The sequence below is a fragment of the Syngnathoides biaculeatus genome, chromosome 3 (assembly GCF_019802595.1).
Source record: "Syngnathoides biaculeatus isolate LvHL_M chromosome 3, ASM1980259v1, whole genome shotgun sequence".
Classification (NCBI taxonomy): domain Eukaryota; kingdom Metazoa; phylum Chordata; class Actinopteri; order Syngnathiformes; family Syngnathidae; genus Syngnathoides; species Syngnathoides biaculeatus.
In genome coordinates this window covers 32,631,053-32,653,994 of record NC_084642.1, presented here as the reverse complement: position 1 = coordinate 32,653,994, position 22,942 = coordinate 32,631,053, and the positions used below count along the sequence as shown (strand labels likewise).

At 40.6% G+C, this 22,942-nt stretch overlaps 1 protein-coding gene across 1 annotated transcript in view; it reads left to right on the top strand.

Annotated features, from left to right (window-relative positions):
* Positions 1 to 22,942, top strand: part of syt7b (synaptotagmin VIIb) — a 177,419-nt gene that overhangs the window by 142,768 nt on the left and 11,709 nt on the right. Inside the window, exon 6 of the mRNA XM_061815453.1 lies at positions 8,522 to 8,657. Within this exon, the coding sequence (XP_061671437.1) occupies positions 8,522 to 8,657 (136 nt within the window). The remainder of the gene's footprint in view (positions 1 to 8,521; positions 8,658 to 22,942) is intronic.

Here is a 22,942-nt window from a genome sequence, read left to right as displayed (position 1 = left end):
CACAAGGGTTGTGGGGAGTGCTGGATCCTATCTCAGCTGTCAACGGGCAGGAGGCGGAGTACACCCTCAACCGGTTGCCAGCCAATAATCACAGGGCACATAGAGACAATCGCACTCACAATCACACCTAGGGGCAATTTGGAGTGTCCAATTAATGCTGCATGTTTTGAGGATGTGGGAGGAAACCGGAATGCCCCCAAGAACTTCAAGTTCTCAATGGTTGACACAAGACAATTGGACAGGGTCAGGGGCTGCTGTGGTGAAGGATGCCTCCTGAAGTCCACAATCCTCTCCACAGTCATTAGTGTTCAACACCAGGTTGTGTTGACTACACCAAAGCTCCAATCTCGCCATTTCCTGTCGATACGCAGACACATTACTGTCTCTGATGAGGCTGATCACAGGAATTTGACAGTCGAATTCCACGAGGTGCAGTCGTTCATGTAGAGTGAAAAGAGCAGAGGGGAGAGGACACAACCTTGGGGTGCCCCGGTGCTGCAAGTGCGCTTGGGTGAGGAGGTGTCCCCCAGCCTCACCTGCTGTGTCCTGCCCGTCAGGAAGTTGTAGAGCCATGGAGAGATTGCAGGTGAGATGCTGAGCTGGAGAAGTTCACTTTTTTTGTGCACCGTTTACACTGTTTTTTCGTCCAAATATACTGTATATACTTGTTCAGATTATCCAGACTGTTCCACAAGTATCCAAACTTTATATGACACACTCGTATTTTGACTCTGCCTCTTGTCATTATATATTGGCACAAGTTTCAGCTATTGTTGTTGTTTTTTCGTCCAAATATACTGTATATACTTGTTCAGATTATCCAGACTGTTCCACAAGTATCCAAACTTTATATGACACACTCGTATTTTGACTCTGCCTCTTGTCATTATATATTGGCACAAGTTTCAGCTATTGTTGTTCTCCATTTTTGTTATTCCATATTTGAATAAGTGTGAACATGAGCTAAGACATAGCCAAAGGGGAGCTGTGGTGATCCAAAAGGTTCACAATAGTTCACATCTAGTAGGTATGAGTACAGTTCCAAAGGCTTTTTTGTTTTATCTGTGGAATTTCCCGTTTTGAACATGCACCTCCCTGCGGAACCTCCTTGGCTTATTCCCCCACACCCCACTAAAAGAGACTGCATAGTCACCATTACTCCAACCCTGTGTTATATACATGATGGTAGAGAGTATAACCTTAAGTTGGTGGGCACATTTCAGTAGTCATGGTTACAACAACCTCTGAGGATGAATTATGTAACTAGTGGGTGTTTTTTCCAAGATAGTCACAGCCAAGCATAAAGGGCAATCGTACAGCTGCAGATGCGTGTAGTTCTGTTTGGAGCACGACACAGCTTGAATCTTGAATCTGATGAAATATTGAATAAGCTGTAGCTGTATTGATTGACTGAATTGAAAGAACTTCATCAATTTAAAAGGAGCAGTTTTTAAATATGTATGGGAAATTCAGTATGATCAGTGGTTAATGACGAATACTGTGTTATTTTGCATGCAATGTAGAAATTTAAATAATTTTGATCTCTCTCAGCTAGTATCAAAATTAGTATTACAACAGGTAACTTTTGCACCCACAGCTTGAGTCCTGTCCATCACCTGTCAACAAACATGATTATCAAAAATGACTTTTTTTTTTTTGTATTATCTTTGTCAGTGTGGGAAACCCTGTGATTTAAAGGTTTTGTGTTGATTCTAAATCTTGAGCCAGTTTCTGACTTCATTGTTACAGTAATTGGAATGTGATTTGTCAGATTTAAGCAGCCTCGGACATTTAAAGTAAAATTATCAAAGAAGGAAGACAAGAGGAACTTCGGGCTCGCGAGGAGAACATGGGAAGTGTCTCTTTCACAAATCTCCAACCCGTTCTAATCACATCTCCACTTTTTTATTCCTTAGTGTGGTGCGCATCACAACTAAGCAAATGTGACAAACAAAGCAACTGTGACAAAAATAGTCCATGTGAGTCTTTGCGATGTCTTCAATGTCCTCTTGAGATCGTCAGTCTTTATGTTGTCTTCTGCATGACTGTCTGGTGTTTCCATGGCACCAAATGTAACTTGATTGCATCACATTTGTTTAAGTATATCATAGCAAAGTTTCCATGGCACCCAATGGGCCTCTCAATAGCATCACATCACATAAGCAATGAAGCATTAAAAACCAAGAAATCAAATATGAGATAACTTTAAATCCAAGTAATCCAACATAATTACTTCTATATCAGTCATTACAGCTATATTTAGGCAAAGTAATGTTAGGTCTCTGGACAGCTATTTCAATTTGGGGTGGCTGTGTTGGTAGAGCACGTCATCCACTAACCAAAGGGTTGGCAGTTCCAATCATGGCCCTGTCTGTTGTCAGAGTGTCCCTTAATTGCCTGCAGAAAGGCATTGTAGGTTTCTGTTGTTAATTGCCATACCTGGTTCAACAAAGGAAGTTATTATTGTATTTCTAGCAATACTAATCATAGACAAATACCTTAAAATGTCAACCTCCCGGTGACACAGTACATGACTGGTTAGCACATTTGCCTCACAGTTCTGAGGACCTGGGTTTGCATGTTCTCCCGGTGCCTGCTTGGATTTTCTCATGTTACTCCCGTTGGCTCCCACATCCGAAAAAGATGCATGGGAGGTTGATTAAAGACTAAATTGCCCATAGGTGTTAAATGTGTGTGTGAATGGCTGGCTTAGCTCACGGTGTCCTGGCTCTTGTCCAGGGTTGGCTTGGATTGGCTATAGCAAAGCCTACAACCCTAGTCTGGATAAGCAGCACGGAAGTTAAATGAATGGATGACTGAATGTCAACCACCTGATTTGGGATTTTCATTTTCAACTTTTGTTGCTTTTCAACTGCATATTTAGAGGCACTGACAAAACCGCTGTGCACTCATCTCTAAATCCCTGTTGTTTACACTCCACATACAAATGGAAACTACACTGTTGGAGGAGCACAATGATATTAAAGACCTCTGAATAAAAGTGTAGCGCAGCAGAATGTAAGTGGACAAAGACTGAACTCCAAATTGACAAGAACCTCTACAGGTCTCTTAGTCTTTGTAATTTTAACCACGAGTTAGTCTGGGCTAGATACTTTTCAGAATCATCAATAAGAACGTTAACAATACTCACACTTTGTTGTGGTTGAAAAGCTTACAAGCCCACCTATTCAAATGTCATCAGAAGTCCTCACAGCAGATAAATGCAATGAATTTGTTTGTTGTTTCAACAAAACAAAACGAAAAAAAAGTCCATCAGAACCACCTAGCCACTCTGGAAAAACATATTGGCATGTCAGACTTCAATATAGTTGACCAATAAACTGGAGAGAAAGCAGCTGAAAATGTCAATGAACTGTCTTGACTCATTACCATCTGACTGTGGTGAAGAGACCGAAGTTCCCGGAACTGCACATAATCGAGCAGTTTTAGCAGACCAGTAACTCCTCATCATTGTCCCAGAAAGCACACCAATGTCTCTACTTCCCACCCAAGCTGAGAAGAGCCAGAGCCTTGACCCACATCATGTGCTCGTTCTACAGAGGGACAATAGAGAGCATCTTAAATAACTGCATCACTGAGTGGTACGGTGCCTCACCGCATCCTGCCGCAAGACATGACAAGATCGCTCTGTGTCCCTTCAGGACATTTACAGCACTCCCAAACCCTTCCACATAGTGGAGGATGCCACCCAGCCATCACACTGACACTTCGGTCAGCTGTCATCAGGGAGGAGACTGCAGAGTCTGGGGGCCAGGGAAGCCTGGGAGCCGACGAAAGTCTGAACTCTCTGCCTGCTCTACCCCCTCTCCCTTTTTTGTCCTGTGGCCACCAGAATTCTGAACTCTGACACCCCACATATGTGCACATACACATTCACAGTCACTCACACGCATAAATACACATTCACACAGACACATGCACACACACTAGATTCAGCATGACGCCAGTCAATTTAGCAGCTTTGGGGTTTTGTCATCTCATTTTTATGTCTTATTTGCCTTTTTTCTCTGACCTTGACTAAGTTGCACACATCACTTGATCTTTGCTATTCCTGATTAAATTGATAGTTTTTATATGGAATACACCATCATTTTATTTAGCTTTTGATGTTATTTGTACTGTCTTTGTAGCACCACAGGACCTTGACTACCTTCATTTCAATTCTCTATTTCTGTTATGTATATCGAAGAATTGATAAAAGAAAAACCTTGACCTTGACCTTGATGTCTCTGTCCCTCTTATGGAGGTTTCACTGTACATATAATAATGCAGGGCTGCCTAAATGACAGCATGTGCCCATTGGTGTGATGATTATTATAAACTAAATGAAACTCTACTTGAAACAGATGGCCAGTACACCTGCTGTGTTTTTGTGAGCTTATTGTCCCGGTGCTCTTTGGTGTGTGTACTCTGTGGTGGTTTAATAGGGTTTAGTAACATCTCATTGAGCGTGGGACTTTTACAAGTAGGACATTATTTACTCCTGTGCTAGAGATCCAATTGGCAGCTATAAATTATGTCCTCTTTGGCCACCAGTGAATGGCTCCTCATCTCTTCAGTGAAAAGAAAACGATTTTAACTGGAAAGGAGAGTTTTAAAGATTGGGGATGCAATTCGAAGCATATTATCTTGTCTTGAATACTGCATATTGCAGTTGATACAGAATATAAACCTGTACATTTTTCTCCTAAAAGCCACAGTAGTTTGTACATGCACTTTATAGATGTGATCTGTGCATTGTGCACCTGTGTTTTTAGGAGTTTAGTGTGTACAGCATCTACTGTAATATGAAATACAGTATAATTATTATATTTGCATTATGATAATAAATTAAGACCCTATCATGAAGTTAATTGTGTGTGGGTTTATGGGGGATTAAACCATTTGAAGATTATTTCAATTGATTAATTTGTTGATTTTTCCTTTTTTTCTTTGAAAAAAAATCTTTAAATTGCCCCATCCAAGCTCAGGAAATGGATGGTCCATCCATCCATTTTCTTTGCCGCTTATCCTCAAAAGGGTCAAAAGAGTGCTGGAGCCTATCCCAGCTGCCAATGGGCAGGAGGTGGGGGACACCTTGAAATGGTTCCCAGCAAATCACAGGGCACATAGAGACAGACAACTGTCGCACTCACAATCACACCTAAGGGCAATTTAGAGTGTCCAATTAATGTTGCATGTTTTTGGGATGTGGGAGGAGACCGGAGTTCCCAGAGAAAACCTACGCAGGCACAGGTAGAAGATGCAAACTCCACACAAGATGGGATTTGAACCCCGGTCCTCAGAACTGTGAGGCCAGCGCTCAAAACAATTTCATCACCATGCCTCCTTTTATTTTTTTTCATTTACTTCATTATTTTCTCAGAATTTTTTTCACCCAAGTAGGACTGCAATTCACCAGGCCTAGCAGATGAGGCTGCGGTAAAAAAAAAAATGCTTGCTGTGAGTAGCAGTTGACACCCAATTTTTGATCCACTAAAAGGACGAGAAAATAACAGATGGATTGCTGGAAGAGAGTTCTTTACTGTAGTCATCATTCTAAAAGCGGAACTGTTTTTGAGATACAGTACATTAAATATCTGATCACTGCATATTTCTCATCCATTTAATCCCTGCACCATTACATAATACCTTTCAAAATATTGCTAATTCATCCCATATAGTCCATGTCGAGTAAGTGGTACATAAATGCAAATACCGAAGGTGTGGAGGCAGTCAGTGGACCAGTGGGTCAGGCAGGTAATAGTTTTTTGTATTCGACATGTGTCTCAAACAGACATCATTGCATTTTGGATTCACTCTGCCGCATTGTCGCTGCTGTGACCCGCGAATCACAGTGAAGAAACATAGCGTGACAAATCAATTGTTTCCCCTCTATACTGGGTCAGTATTGTCTTGTCTGTGTTTCTGTAATTCACTTTTTTTTTTTACTTGTCTCCTTGTGGTACAACCCCTGTCCATTTGCACCATTCCCTTTCCAGTTTTCTCCTATTTGTCTTGCCTAATATAAAATGGCAATTTGCTTCCTTTTAGTCCATTTTCAAACTCTTCAACTGAACCGGACCTGGGCTCGTTTGTTCCCTCGGCCTGGATTGACTCCTTTCACCCCGAAATTTCTCTCTATTAAGACTGTCTCCAGTAATGTCTTTGTGTATTTGGCATTCTTCCTATGAAATTAATGTTGTTTCCTTTTAGAATTCTATGAGCATAACTTTCAACTCCAATGCTGCGCTGTCTTTTCTCTGTATTGCTGTTGTGTATTAAAATTTCATATTGTCTTTCTTTTCCCTTTCAAAAAAGGAGGGGGTGGTGGTCAATGTACATTATATTAATGTAATGTATTCATCATTGTTAAAGTCATAAATATAGTATTCAAACCGTAACATTGCATGTTTTTATCAGACCGATTAAAGCACGAAAGTGATAAATCTCTTTAAACATAGACTGTTGCCTAGCCATGAATTAGCATACAGTAGAAAACTTGATTTCAATAGATCACAAAGTGTAACCAATATATACATTTACTACACCAAAAAATGGCTCAGATAGGCTCCAGCACTCCTGTGACCCTTGTGAGGATAAGCGGCTAAGAAAATGGATGGACGGATATATTTATTGAGATGCACTTGCACAAAGTATTTGGTTTCGTTCGGTGGGCCTCTATTCTATCAAAGTAATAAATAAAGACCCAATACTTTACAATTACCAAATATTTGAATTGAGTAGTACAAGCTGTCGACAAGCTTACCAGTGCAATCACTTTGGTACCACCGTGACCAGAGGCGGTCATGAAGTACACACTCTCCTTAACATTCCTCCTTGGTTGCTGTAATCGACAAGCAGGCTCAAGGTGAGAGAAGTCGTGTTGTCAGGTGAGAAAAGTCATGTTGTCAGGCTTACGATAAAGCTCTCCTGGGTCTCTCCTGTATTGTTCATAGAGCATTCAGACCAGATATCTTCAAGCTTTATCAGGCAGTTGTCCTTCGCTGAACGTAATGAAATTTGTAGAAGGACTGGCCATCAGTGTTTATTACCATACCTTAAAATAGAGGAACAGCACAACTTATTGTCGATCCCAGCAAAAACAATGTCAGACAAGTATATTTTGTGCATGTTCAGGTCCTGCAGCTCACTCTATGTCCCTTTTTGGTCAAGTCACTTTGTCCCTCTCACTCTGTCTCACAGGCATGGCCGCCCACATCTTGCAATGGCACGGCTCTGTTCCAACATCTGTCTCTACTAATAAATCAGTCAGCTTGCCACACTCACTGCTTGCTACCTTAGAAGTTAAGAACTTGTTAGTTTGTGTTAATGTGGATGTGCAAACTAAAAGTATATCATGTTCTGTCGGTTGAGGGGGAACAATGGTGCTTCACAATCAGTGGTTTTGGGTTTGAATTTCAACTCTGGCCTTTGTTTGTTTATCTGTGGGTTTTCTCTGCGTACTCAAGTATCCAATAACATTCCAAAAACATTAATTGGACACTCTAAATTGCCCCTCGGTGTGATTGTGAGTGCGACTTTTGTCTGGCTCTACGTGCCCTGTGATTGGCTGGCAACCAGTATAGGGTGTACCCTGCCTCCTGCCCGTTGATAGCTGGGATGGGCTCCAGCTCGCCCGCGACCCTTGTGAGGATAGGTGGCTAAGAAAATGGATGGATGGATGGATGATGGATGGATGGATGGATGGATGGATGGATGGATGGATGATGGATGGATGGATGGATGGATGGATGGATGGATGGATGGATGGATGGATGGATGGATGGATGGATGGATGGATGGATGGATGGATGGATGGACTTGAAAATGTCAATAGGCGTGAATGGTTATTTGTTTATACAGTACGTACTCTACTGTTCCTAGTTATTGAGCACGTGTGTGGATTGCACAGTGAACCAACAGAGTTGAACGGCTGTTTCATTTGGCTCTGGTAGGCTCATGCCAGCAGATGGGTACACTGTTGCGGAGTCTTGTTGGCTCAGTCCCATACAAAACTCCAAAGCTTTGCTCCATTTGGAGTCACACAACAGAGAAAATAAAAGGAAAGTTAACTGTAGATTGTGTTCACTGGCCCACAAGCTAACTATTCACGCGTTATCAAGCTACCCTACAAACTGACTGGCTTCTGATGCTATAACTAAGAACGTGCTGTGTTGCGCAATAAAAAAGGAGGTATTTACTCTCAGAGATGCTAAATAGAGGTGGTAGCGATAATTACAATATAAAACAGCAACATTAACCATTTGAATGGGCATCATGCGTGTCAGTAAATTGTAGATTGTTCCTTTCCAAGTTACAATAGACTGAAAATACATTTTGTGTGCTTTTCTCTATAAGAGGAGGCAAAAGTTGAGTTGAAAGGGAATAGGTTACTTCAGCTTCTTAAATTATTGAAATTATTGGCTGAACGCTAGCCAAGATGCAGAGCCCTTGTTCCATTAATGTTGCATGTTAAGTGCATGTGCCCAATGTGTGTTTTTATATCTCTTGCATCCAGGACTCCGGGTAACAAACCAGGCTGTAGTCCCAGAGGTCACACCCCAGATGAGAGTGGACGCCGCCAGGGCTCAGGCCACGACGCCAACTCATCCATCTCCGATTTAGCCAACTCGGTCACCAGTGAAATGCTCATGGTAACACGCGATACACATTCAGTGATATACTGATATCTTATTTCTTTGAAACTGAAGTCATCCTTGATGTCATCCTTGATGCTTGTACTAATAGAGGTCACTTCCAGATCATCTCCTCTAATCCAATATGAAAGTCACATGCAAGCCTTGAGACAAGAAGTGGGGAGAGGGTTTTCATGAGAGTATGAAAATATCACAGCCGGTCAAAGTACTTTTGGTGCACAGCAATTGACCCCTCCGTACAGGGCACTTAACCACGCCTCCTGAAGTTACGTCACCCCACGCTTGCTAACCTCAGACAAACAATTAGCAAAAATGGCGTCGCAGGAAGAAAAGACGAGAGCGAAATTGTCCGATTTACCAGCTGATTTTTCACTCGCGTTCTTACCGAATAGTGAAATATCATTGAAGAGCAGACAGCAGGGCTTCAAGTATTTCAGCGAGGGGTATTTCAATTGTATTTCCATGCATATCGACAGAGAAACCATCTATATTAGCGCAAGATCTTTCCGGAGTCAGAGGAAGACCGAGAAGCCACATAATATAATATATTATAACCCGAAGACGAATTCGTCATTGACAGTTTCCTATTTTCGTGTTACCTATCACACTTGTGAGCCGTTTGTGAACCGCCGTATGAAGGAAAAGAAGAAGGCGAGGCTTGATTTACGAGTTGTTTCTCTCGTTTTCTTTGTGTAACGTCACGCACTCCCCTCAGTAATTATTCTTGAATTAGTGCCGAACCTAGGTAAGTCCCGACCGAGTATGACAATCACTACTTTAGTGTCCTCAAACATCCTTCCTTCAGTCTTGGTGTCTCGGTGCACGTCGAAGGCTTTTAGGACTCGCTAGTCCGGTTTAGCTTAGCTCGCTAGCCGCCAACAAAGAAACACGTTTGTGCAGTCAGGTCCTCACAAAGTATCGCTCAACACAGATCAAGTGTGTCAATCATTCACAGGTAGCTATGTTATGCAAGCGAAGAACTGCTAATTCAATTTATATGAGACATGTATTGAAAATCAAATATAGGGCTTACCTTCGTGCAAACATATCTGTTCCGGTTGATGGATTCAGTTGCTCATACAATCTTATACAAAGTTTGATCCATCGAAGACATTTTTCGTACTCTGTCTTCTGTTCCGGTTGATTTGAGATGGATTCAGTTGATCATGCCGTCTTCCACAAAGTTTGATCCATTGAAGACATTTTTCGTACTCAGTCTTCGGTTTTGGAAAGGGTATGAATTGAACTCCACCAACTAGCCTATCAGGATACCTGTCGTCACTATTACAAAGTCCGTGACTACACCTCTTAACCATATCTATTGTTAAGGAACCCAAATACGAGATAAAACGTTAACAAAAGCTATACTGGACCATGCGACTTTGTCTGAGGTAACGGTGGACGCCAACAAGGGGCGTGGTTTATGCAGATCTCTGGCCTCTGATTGGTCAGCAACGCGGATGACGCAATTTCTACGGAGGGGTCAATTGGAAAGGCTTTACAGACAGAACATAACTTAAACATTAATTCAGTTGAAAAAAGAGAGTTATTGTGCATTTTTAAAATTAACAAGTTCCAATTTAGCTTAAAACTCTTAATATGCAACATGTTTTTTTCAAGATAGCCCAAGGATCAAGAATTGTGGGACACTTTACAAACTGGCTTTTTTCGCTTTCTGGTATTGGCCTATTTTTAGGCCTTGCCCTGTCTCATACAAGTGAGCCAGCCCATACTGTGCCCTAAATACTGCCAATGGTAGGTTCCAGGTTTTGTTGCAGGTTCATATGTACGTATGGAAAGTATGGAATTCAATTTCAGTAATTTCCAGTTCTGGAAAAGTATGGAAACTGAAACTCTTGTGTAGAAAAATATTAATATTTCCAAGGTTGTTACAACGGCTAGGTCTATTTTCTCAAACATGTATCGATTTTCTTAGCTGCTTAATCTCACAAGGGTTGCAGGGAGTGCTGGAGCCTATCCCACCTGTCAATGGGCAGGGGGCAGGGTACACTCTGAACTGGTTGCCAGCCAATCACAAGGCACATGTAGACAGACAACAGTTGCACGCACAATCACACCTAGGGGCAATTTAGAGTGTCCAATTAATGTTGCATGTTTTTGGGATGTGGAAGGAAACCGGCGTTCCCGGAGAAAAGCCACACAGGCACGGGGAGAACATGCAAACTCCACACAGGCGGGTCCGGGATTGAATGCGGGACCTCAGAACTGTGAGGCCAATACTTTCCAGCTGATACATGAAAAGCATATACATTGTTCTGTTTGTATGTGCATGTGTGTGTGTACTCGCGTGAGCGTATGTGTTTAAGGCGCTTAAAACCACAACTACAATCTTTGTGTGCATTATAGCATAGACTTGGAGAATTACACGATTCTGATCAGCTCAGAAAATCCCATTAGTGTACATCATCAAGTAGTTCCTGTCAAAAATATTATTACATGACATTGTTTCAAATTAATGCGTAGCACCTTTAGCCATTCAATTATAGGATTAAACAACAACTTAACATAGACAGAATTTCTGAGTAAATGTGAAGTGCTCTAATGATGGAAATCAATGAATTAAGAACAATAGTGAGTGATTTAGACATTTACTTTATTTGGTAATTACAACACTGGGTCGAATATATATATGTTGACGTACAGTATGCAGCATATATTGGTCAGTTATAACACTGACTGAGGAAATCAGGGGAAAATGAGGAGACAGAAGTGGCACAATGTGTTAACCCCTAAAGACTGAAAACAAATTCAAGGTGCAAAGAAGGAAAGCAACATGAAGAAAACAGCAAAATAGGCACTTCTTAACACAAAAATGGCCAAGTTGGATCTGAACACTATACCATTGATGTTTTGAATGCTACCCAGTGACAGTACCACTGTCATGTCAACACACACCCACAGAGAGTACACTGTTGCCAGCCCATAAGAATCCATTAAAGGTTATCTGAGCCGCTCATCCGCACAAGGGTGACGGGAGTGCTGCAGCCTATCCCAGCTATCTTCGGGCAAGAGGCAGGGTACACCCTGAACTGGTTGCTAATTACAGGGCACATATTTGTGCCCTGAGAAAAGCCACACAGGCACGGGGAGAACATGCAGACTCCACACAGAAGGAGCTGGGATTTGAACCCGGTCCTCAAAACTGTGAGGCTGATGCTCTACCCAGTCGCCTCACCGTACCGTCATAGATTCTCTACTTTATGCTTTAAATTTTAATTATATGTTTGTTTGTTTGTTTTATCAATGAGCATTTGGAAAATACTGTAATCAGTAGTCTTTACATGTATAGCACTCCCTAGAAATTGCACACCTAGTAATCACTCACACAGACTGCGATACGGGTGTAGTGAGGCTCATGATGCATGACAATAGTCCTGTTCAGTTATGTTAATAAAGTCATTATCTTCTGAAACAATTACCATAAACATTTGGTTAAAATGATCGCTCATGTATGCACTTGCATGTGCAAATCACTTCTATCTCATATGATTTTTAAGATAAATCTGGCAATGCCATACCTGTACTTTGGTAAGTTACACATGTTTGGTGAGTCAATTTTTATGCAAATCCATCTCTGAACTTTTGACTCAAAAAGAGTGTAACGTTTACCCTACAAGCTGATGCTCATGGAATCAAAATACCTCTGAAAGTACTCGAGAGTAAATTCTCACAATTCACTTTGTTTTCAGATCAACTTTCATCACCTATAAATAGTCAAATGTTTTGCGCAGTCTAATCAAATTTTAATGTCAGCCTTGTGTTTACAACCTAGAATCTACTGCCCCCAAGTGGCCAGATTAAAAGCAGTATGAATATTTCAAGGCTGGTCAATACTTGTTTCGATTTCTTGTCGTTTGCATTAGATTTTTTTCAAAATATGCATTGATTATTTATGGAATGGTATGTATACAATGAATATTACGTGTTTACAATAATCTTGTTTGTCAGACATATTTACGAACAATAAGCAAATTTTGTGGCGGCACGGTCACGCAACTGGTTAGAACGTCTGCCTCCCAGTTCTGAGGATCGTGGTTGAAATCCCGGCCCGCCTGTGTGGAGTTTGCATGTTCTTGCCACACCTGCTTGGGTTTTTTCAGGGCACTGCAGTTTCCTCCCTCATCCCAGAAACATGCATTCATTGCAGACTCTAGATTTCCCTTAAGTGTGATTGTGACCATTGTCTGTCTCTATGTGCCCTGGGATTGGCTGGCAACCAGTTCAGGGTGTACCCCGCCTCCAGCCCGTTGACAGCTGGGATTGGCTCCAGCACTCCCGTGACCCTTGTGAGGACAAGCGGCTCAGTTAATGGATGGAAAGAAATACATTTGTACATTGGATCAGAGGGTAAACGAAATCTAAAAACTCTCTACATACTCAAACAATAGTATGTGTTTTTGCTGCTTTTTTTTTCCTCCTAAGTCCCCCATCATGACCTCATGAAGGAGAGTTCAGTCATTAGTTGTGAAAGAACCCATAGTGGTGTTGATGCATTGGGAAAATGGCAGATATCTGCTGCGGTGTATGCGGGTTGGGCGGGTTACTTTTAAAAATGGATTCCGTTTAAGTTCTTCTTCTTCTTCTTCTTCTTCTTCTTCTTTTCCTTTCGGCTTGTCCCGTTAGGGGTCGCCACAGCGTGTCATCTTTTGCCATCTTAGCCTATCTCCTGCATCTTCCTCTCTAACCCCAACTGCCCTCATGTCTTCCCTCACCACATCCATAAACCTTCTCTTTGGTCTTCCTCTCGCTCTTTTGCCTGGGAGCTCCATCCTCAGCATCCTTGTACCAATGTACTCACTCTCTCGCCTCTGAACATGTCCAAACCATCGAAGTCTGCTCTCTCGAATCTTGTCTCCAAAACATCCAGCTTTGGCTGTCCCTCTAATGAGCTCATTTCTAATCCTATCCAACCTGGTCACTCCGAGCGAGAACCTCAACATCTTCATTTCTGCCACCTCCAGTTCAGATTCCTGTTGTTTCTTCAGTGCCACTGTCTCTAATCCGTAAATCATGGCCGGCCTCACCACTGTTTTGTAAACTTTGCCCTTCATCCTAGCAGAGACTCTTCTGTCACATAACACACCAGACACCTTCCGCCAGCTGTTCCAACCTGCTTGGACCCGTTTCTTCACTTCCTGACCACACTCTCCATTGCTCTGTATTGTTGACCCCAAGTATTTGAAGTCATCCACCCTCGCTATCTCTTCTCCCTGTAGCCTCACTCTTCCCCCTCTACTTTTCTCATTCACGCACATATATTCTGTGGATTCCGTTTAAGTTACTAGTTTAAAAAAAAAAAAAGTTAGAAAAAAAACTAAAAAATATATAGTCGCTAACTTAATTCACAGTACCATTAAATTAATGTAAAATAATTACTTTTTATTACTTTTACAATTATTACTTTTGGATTACTCTAATCCCAAACATACTTAAAAAAAAACAAAAATAAATTAAATATGTAGACAGTAGATGTATGCCATCTATTCAGTTTTATGAATGTTGAAAACACATGGTTTTGGATGGCAGATGGAAGCTGGAGCTCCTAGTATTCATATCCAGAATTACAGAATTGTGAGGCAGATGGATGGCTGGGTTCATCCATCCATTAGGTATGTTAGTAAATCCAAAAAAAATGTCCACCATTTTCTTTTCATTTTGCTGTCCTGAATTTCCAGCATTTTAATTTTGTGAAGGTTTTGTCATGATTTCTCAAAATTTCATCCTTATTCTTTTGGATTAAAACTGCTCTATAAATAATGTTTTTTATTGAATTATTTTCAAATTACACTGTCCCTTTAGCACCTTGTTTTTGACGTTTTCAATTCAGGTTAAATTTCCAAGTTTTTCACAAAGCTGAAACAGTTCCTTGATTTTGCCACGCAAAATCACATGTTCATAGTATTTGGACACAATTGATGTGATATATTTTTCCTGTTTCCTGTGAAGTTTGAAATATATCTGAGAATGCACTTGCTCTCAGTTTAGCCAATAAAATGAGATGGCTCAAGTGGACGTTACCACTAAAAATGGGGGCGTAGCCTGTTTAAATATCACATTTTTCATCTCAACTAATAGGAAACATCTGGGCATTTTCTGACCAAATACTCAAGGTTTCAGTAATAACCAAATTTCTCAAGAATAATGCATACTGAAGTATAATGCACACCCCCAAAGTTGATCAAAAATATCAGTAAAACATTTCTACCAACAAACAATGCGCACCAACAATTTGCTGCTATCCATATGCTCACAATATTAGGAATTATCTCTATTTCTATTTTGCTAGGTTTGTACTTTTATTGTTTGTACTTGTATTGTTTAAAAAAAAACGTCTGTACAACAATCATTAATAATAATCTTTGTACATGTACTGATGCAGTGGTAATATATATCTCGAGACAGGCCGCCAAAGGACACACTTCTCCTGGTCCCTGCAATTGTCAGAACACAATCCCTCAACCAACTCAAATAAATGCTCAACAATGGTATGACATTTTGTAAATACTGTTGATAACACATGTTACAGTCTTAAATAAATAAACTATTTAGCACTGTTTAACTGAAAAATGTCCTGCATTAAATATTTGTGCATAAAACGTTTGTGCATATTGCAGTTTATCCACTACATTATACATCCTTGGCCAGGACTTCGATAGAAGCATTTGACTCATTTCCAATCTGGAAAATATCCATCGAAGCGACCTTTGGTGCATCACTGTCAAACTCATTGTTGATGACTTGGTCTCCTGCATTCATGAAAAGTGACCACCTTGGTCCCACAGCATGTCATCCTCTGTGCCATCCATAGCGTTTGTGGGGAACATTTTTTTTTTAAATTCTGAGAGACTTGGTTCCCTTTATTTCTCATTATTGTCAGCGCTTTGAGGGGAAGGTCCACCGTGCTAATAGTGCAGCCTCTTGCCCCCATTCTGTAGCAGCTCTTCATAGAGTCAGGTTGAGATTAAAATGAAAGCTCAAACTACGTAGAAATGAGCGTAATGGGCACTTTTTAAAAAAGCAAGCATTTAAATTGTGTGCGCTATCCCTTCTTTAAATGATCGTACGATCGTACTACGTAGTTTCAGCTCACGTTGCTTCCGGTTTGGCCACGTCATTGGCCGGAATGGTGAAACTTTCTTTTAAAAGTGGCTGCACAACTAGCCCTTGTAGTTGACATTTTTTGTCTTCGTTTAAGTTAAAACAAACTCAGGGGCAGTCGTTTCTGATGTTTGGTGCAGTCACAACAAATATGCTACGCTAACGATCGTAAAATGCAACGCTTCCCCCCCACCTCCCCAGCAGGTCAGAGTTCAGGTTGGTGGCACATTTTACCATAATATAAAAATCTGTAACATAAGAAATCGAATATCATATCAAAATTTATATGTATACCTTTTTTACCACTTTGTACCTGTATACAACTATATAATGTGATTGTATTTTTTATTTTTCATCCATACCTAAATATAATAAGCTCTATTGACTTTTTGAAAATATTTTGGAAAAAATTGCGCATTACATTCAAGAAATTAACAGTACAGTATGTCTTGCTTTACAGTGATTTCTGGACAAGTAGAATTTGTCTGATTTGCAACCTAAAAAAATGTATAAAGTTCTTAGTCCTTGTCTGATTCTTACAAACTAGGGCTCATTTTATTCATGTTTCTAACTAATGACATCCTCTATTTTGATACCCAGGTGGTTTGAAAAGTTTAGTAACTTCCTAGATCCATTCATCATGACTGGATGGATACTTTTTTCATCACTTCATTACATTTACTTGTTACAATGAAATTCTAAGTCAGTTGTTTAGAAGTTAATGGAAAGAGGGAAAAAGTTGTTGGAATGCCTCCTGGTTTTAGTTTGCATTGTTCAATAGCGCCTATGTGAGGGAAGGAGCTGGAATCTGTGGGGACCAGGATGTGAAGGGTCCCAGAGGATTTCTTATGCGCTTGTTTTAGTCCTAGCAGCGTATAAGTCCTCAAGAGTGAATATATGGGTACTGATAATTTTTCAATAGCTTGACTGTCCACTGCTGTGTGAGTTTGTCTTTTTTGTGGCAGGACCAAACTGGACTGTGATGGATGAACACAGAACCAATTTCAGAATTCCTTTCTAGAACTTCCTCAACAGCTCCTGTGGCAGTCTGTGGTTCCTTAAAAGCCGCAGGAAGTACATCCTCTGCTGGGCTTTTTTTTTTTAGGATGCAATGGATGTCGGTCTCCCACTTCAAGTCCTGAGAGACAGTATTTTGCAGGAACTTGAAGGTCTAGATGGTTGACAGCATGAGGTGCAGCTGTGGCAAAAAACATTTTCATAAGTCCATGACCACCTCAACCATCTTCACCATGTTCAGCTCCACGTTCTGTTAGCCACACCAAAGCTCCAGCCGCGCCACATTATTTCGATATGCAGACTCTTCACCATTTTTTGCATTTTGCATTCAGCAAACTTTGAGGGGCAGGTGGTGGTGGACTTGGCAAGAAGGATGGAATTGGCAGTGGTGAACATTTCTTTCCAGAAGAGACAGAAACATAGAGTGACCTACCATAGCGGAGGTAGAAGCACGCAGGTGGATTATATTTTCTGCAGACGATGCAATCTGAAGGAGATTACCAACTGTAAAGAAATGGTTGGGGAGAGTGTAGCTCGACAGCATAGGATGATGGTGTGTAGGATGACTCTGGTAGCGGGTAGGAAGATTAAGAAGACAAAGGTGGAGCAGAAAATCAGGTGGTGGAAGTTGAGGAAGGAAGAATGCTGTGCAGCCTTTCGGAAAGAGGTGAGACGGACTCTAGATGGACAGGAAAAGCTCCCAGAAGATAGGAATACGAGTGCCAAGTTATTTAGAGAGTCAGGCAGGAGACTACTTGGGATGTCTTCTGGTAGGAAAGAGGAGAAGGAAACTTGGTGGTGGAACCCCAAAATACAGGAAGTCATTCAAGGAAAGAGATTAGAAAAAAAGAAGTGGGACATGGAGAGGACTGAGGAGAGGCGAAAGTATAACATACAGCTATTCACTTTGTGACTTTTTACAATGTGATTCAATGAGTGAAGAATGACTGGTTGTCACATCTAATGGCACAATTCACATACAGTACGTACTGTAAAAAATGAAAAGAGGAAGCCGCTGGCTTCTTTAGGCTGCACACGGAATTTTCCTCTAACAATGACCGCTGCTCCGCCACACTCTGTTTCCTACTTTACCTCACACACGCCCCACCCTCGCACTTAAAGACGTACACTCATAATTACAAACACTACAGTACTTACGCACCCCATCAATCTGTTTTATAATGAAAGCGTCCACCACCGCTGCTTTAGTTAGCAACATAGTCTGGGCAACGTAGAAAAAAGAAATGCTGTTGTTGTAAGATGCAATGACTGTCGCAGTATGTGAATTATCCAAGAAAATGTGCTTAAATTGGACGAGATTTTCTCTCTTCTGTGAGAAAGGTCTGGTCTGAAGCCAAAGTAGAAAGTGCAGGATGAGATGGTGTGTAATTTTAAAATTCCACCTTGGCACAGCCTGATCCAGGATGAAAGCACAGATAATACAGTGCACAAAAAGCTAATTCTGTATTTTAAATATAGGAGGCAATATAACATAACATTAACCTTAAAACGTATTGGGAGCATCATCATTCCAAAGCAACCCCAACATCGGTAGCTCGCAAGAGGCTAGCTGCTTGAAAAGTAGATCTTGAGGTAATAAAGTCTGGGCACCCCTGCTCTAGACGGACAGGAAGAGCTGCCAAAAGACTGGAATACTACTCCCAAGGTTTTCAGAGAGGCAGGCAGGAGAGTATTTCAGGTGTCTTCTGGTAGGAAAGAGGAGAAGGAGACTTGGTGGTGGAACCCCAAAATACAGGAAGTCATCCAAGGAAAGAGATTAGTGAAGAAGAAGTGGGACACAGAGAGGACTGAGGAGAGGAAGGAATACATTGAGATGCGCCATGGGGCAAAGGTAGAGGTGGCAAAGGCTAAACAAGACGCATATGACAACATGTACACCAGGTTAGATACGAAAGAAGGAGAAAAAGATCTCTACAGGTTGGCCAGACAGATGGATAGAGATGGGATGGATGTGCAGCAAGTGAAGGTGATAAAGGATAGCAATGGAAATATGTTGATTGGTGCCAGTAGTGTGCTAAATAGATGGAAAGAGTACTTTAACAAGCTAATGGATGAAGAAAATGGGAGAGAAGGTAAAGTAGAAGAGGCAAGTGTGAAAGACCGGGAAGTGGGAATGATTAGTCAGGGAGAAGTTAGAAAGGCACTGAACGGAATGAAAAATGGAACAACAGTTGGTCCTGATGACATACCAGTGGAGGTATGGAAGCAATTTGGAGAGGTGTCTGTGGAGTTTTTGACCAACTTATTCAATAGAATACGACCGGGAGAGAAGATGCCAGAAGAATGGAGGAAAAGTGTGCTCGTCTCCATTTTTAAGAACAAGGGCGATATTTAGAACTGCAGAAACTACAGAGGAATAAAGATGATGTGCCACAAAATGAAGTTATGGGAAAGAGTAGTGGAGGCTAGAATCAGGACAGAAGTAAGTATCTGCGAGCAACAGTTTGGTTTCACGCCTAGAAAGAGTACCACGGATGCATTATATGCCTTGAGGATTTTCGTGGAAAAGTACAGAGAAGGTCAGAAGGAGCTACATTGTGTTTTTGTAGACATAGAGAAAGCCTATGATAGAGTACCAAGAGAGGAACTGTGGTACTGCGTGCGCAAGTCTGGTGTGGCGGAGAAGTATGTTAGAATAGTACAGGACATGTATGAGGGCAGCAGAACTGAGGCCAACACTCTATAGCGACGGCACCGTGCCACCTTACTTATAGCGATTTGATAGAGTTTCTGATAGACTCACAGGGAAAAAAAAGGAAGAACAGTCTCATGGTGAGCAAAGAGCAGAGCCAATACTAAAATAAGTGGGGTATACGCGTGCATACGTGCCTGTGCATTTGAGGGTAATTGTTAGACTGAATAATGAAAAGTGATCACATCCAGCAAAGGAGAATAAGGTCGCCCAGCACTGGCTGAAATGTGTGTGAAAATTATGGAATCAGAGATTGACTATGCAGAACTGCTACTGGAGTGACACTCCCAGCTCTATTCCTGAAAGATTGCACATTTTCACTGGATTTCTGCACCTCTCTCAAGGCTGCACCACTGTCAGTCAGACGGTCAGTCTACCAACAGATAATTGGCCTGTCATACCACAGCAGTCATATACTCTTGTCCTTCATTATAGTGGTCATGTAATAACACAGTAAGCTAGTGTGCATTTTGGATCAATGTAGACATTTTTAATGAAAGTTAGAAAGTTACTGCAAATACACATAAAAAAGCTAGAACTTGTCAAAATTTATCCATACCTACCGGTGGTGTTGATGTACCAATTGTTTATAAACTGTTATCATCAAGGCGCCACAGTAGCTGTCGAGCTTTGGCCTCACAGTTCTGCGGAAGTTAAGTGGAGACTCTAGATTGCCCCTAGATGTGATTGTGAGTGCAACTGTTGTCTGTCTCCATGTGCCTTGCGATTGGCTGGCAACCAATTCAGGCTGTACTCTTACTGTACCGAAAATTGTTTGACCAATCACAATTGTCTTTGCATCTGCATAGTTGAAAATGGTAGTAACAATGTTGATTAAATTTGATCATAATGTAATACAGTTTAATATACATATAAAGCATAAAGTTGATATTTGTGGTGATGGGCATAATTTAGCCACATAGACTTTTGTGAACAATTTGTTTATAACATGACGTGACCGTCACTAGACATCTCCATGACCCCCTAAACACTCCTACCCAGTCATGTATCACTCCTCTGTCAATATCCTCCTCCTCGTTGGAATTTCTGGTAGGAGGACTAATGGACGTTTTTGATTGGTGATCTTCAGCTCCAGCCCCTTATCTTACAGTTGCCATGTCCCACAAGCTTCCAAAATGGCGACTGAACAGGTTTGAAGTAAATTCTCTATCGTGTATTCCAGATAATATTGTGGTATGTGTTTTGCCAAATGCGTCAGACTTGTCCAAGAGAGTTCTACAGAGAGGTCTCAACTATTTCACACAAGGATATGTACACGGAATTAAGATTTTGGACAGAGCAGGATGCAATGTCAGAGTTACAGCGAAATGTTGGCGATCGATGCAAAAACGTTTGACGCCTTAGAAACTTCATATAGAAATCCAACAGGATAAAATAGTGGAATTGTAGAGCACATGTAAAGCAGGGTGAGTACTTTTTACTTGGAAACATCATGAGTAATATCATTATAGTCTTTAGAAGTGAGTTAGGTTCGATTTTCTACATTTAAACAATAGTGATTAACTCAGCCAGTACCGTAGTCACCAGATGAAAAAGTTTGACTAGGCTCGTAATGGAACACAGTGCTCTATTAAAAGTCCGATGTGATACAAATGGGCAAACAGACATTTCTCTTGCATGACATCGCGCATTTATGTATCACTAACCCAATTCTGCGGCATAAAACATAACACACTTCATCCAGCATGTCAGTGATACACTTAACAAGTGAAAGTTGTTCTCCTGCAATGTATAAAGCACTGATGATAATTCAATTAAACTCAGAGAAGATACCTGGTTGAGTTTCTTCTCTTTATCTTGAGAAAGGAGGATGAGGCATGACGTTGTTCCTGGCAGCTGGTTTGGAGTTCCATGGAGTTTTGTCCCTTTGTGCGGAGTTGGAGCTATTTGTCAGATGATCTTTAAAACTGTAATATAATTTACAGATGTTTTCAGAAGCTATTTCAAAAGTAAAAATGATGTGTACTGTTTGTTCCTAGCTTACAAAAGTGAGTAGCAACTTTGAGGCAAACTGTTCGGGACACAAAGTGACAACAATTGTGGACCACTGTTCCAAAGGATGTGTGTTCTTAAATGAGTGAATGTATTTCTAGTTTCCATAGTAATTACAAAATCGCTTTGTGCCTCATTCACAGTGCAATACTATAAGGTTTTAACACCATTCGTTAAAGTTTAGCCTTTAAGTTCACTGTTGATTTTGTTTTATTATTGAAAAGAGTTGTTCTTCATAACCCGTGACCTCAGTCAGGCTAAATGGAACAGATGATGAATGAATGAATGAATGAATGAGTGAATGTTCTTCATGAAAACAAGTTATCATTGGTATATATTTTTATTTCATAAATGTTAAAGAAATGGTAGTGTTTGAATGACTTTTATCTCTTGTCTCTTACTAATACTATTATGGATGCAAATTTTAAATCATTAAACATGATTTCAAGAATGTTTTTTTCAGCATTGGAGACATTTAACCATACAGCAAAGCAAAGTAAAGCAATTTATTTATCGCATTTCATACACAAGGTAACTCAGTGTGCTTTACATGATTAAAAGCATTTGAATACAAGGTATTTAAACATTTAAAATAATAAAAAAACAATAAAAATGACAACAATATATATATTGTATATATAAAAATGAAAACTAAATATACAATTAAAAACAGTGTACAGTGCAAGAAATACCATTAAACGTTTTCAACCTGGAATTAAAAACATTCATACATGGGCCTGACGTCACTTCTGTTGGCAACGTATTCCATTTGTGTGCAGCTTAATTGCTAAATGCTGCTTCACCATGTTTGCTTTGGACAGCGCCCTCCACTATTTGACTTGACTCTGTCGATCTCACAGCCCTACTGGCCATTAAAGCAAAGCAAAGCACATTTATTTGTTTAGTGCATTTCATAAACGAGGTAACCCAATGTGCTTTACATAATTAAAGGCATTTGAAAACAAAGAGATAAAACATTTAAAACGGGATAAAAACAATAAAAATGACAAACAAAATATTAAAAAAAAAGACAATCAAACTCGCATACAGTGCAAGTAATATGATCAAAAATTGATATATTCTAAAAAGCATGAGAAAAAAGAAGTTTTCAACCTGGATTTAAAAATGTTTAGACTTGGGGCTGATCTCACCTCTGTTGGCAACTTATTCCATTTCTTTGCAGCATGTTTGCTTTGGACTCCGTGCTACACCATTTGATCTAATTCAGTCGATCTCAGAGCTCTAATGGGTTTGTATTCCGTAAGCATTTCTTTCATGTAATTCAAGACCTAAATCATTTAGTGATTTATAAACCAGTAGCAGTAGTAGTCTATTCTAAAGCTGACTGGAAGCCAGTGCAAGGACTTTAGGATTGGAGTTATATCCGCTGACCGCTTTGTTTTGGTCAGAACGCGAGCTG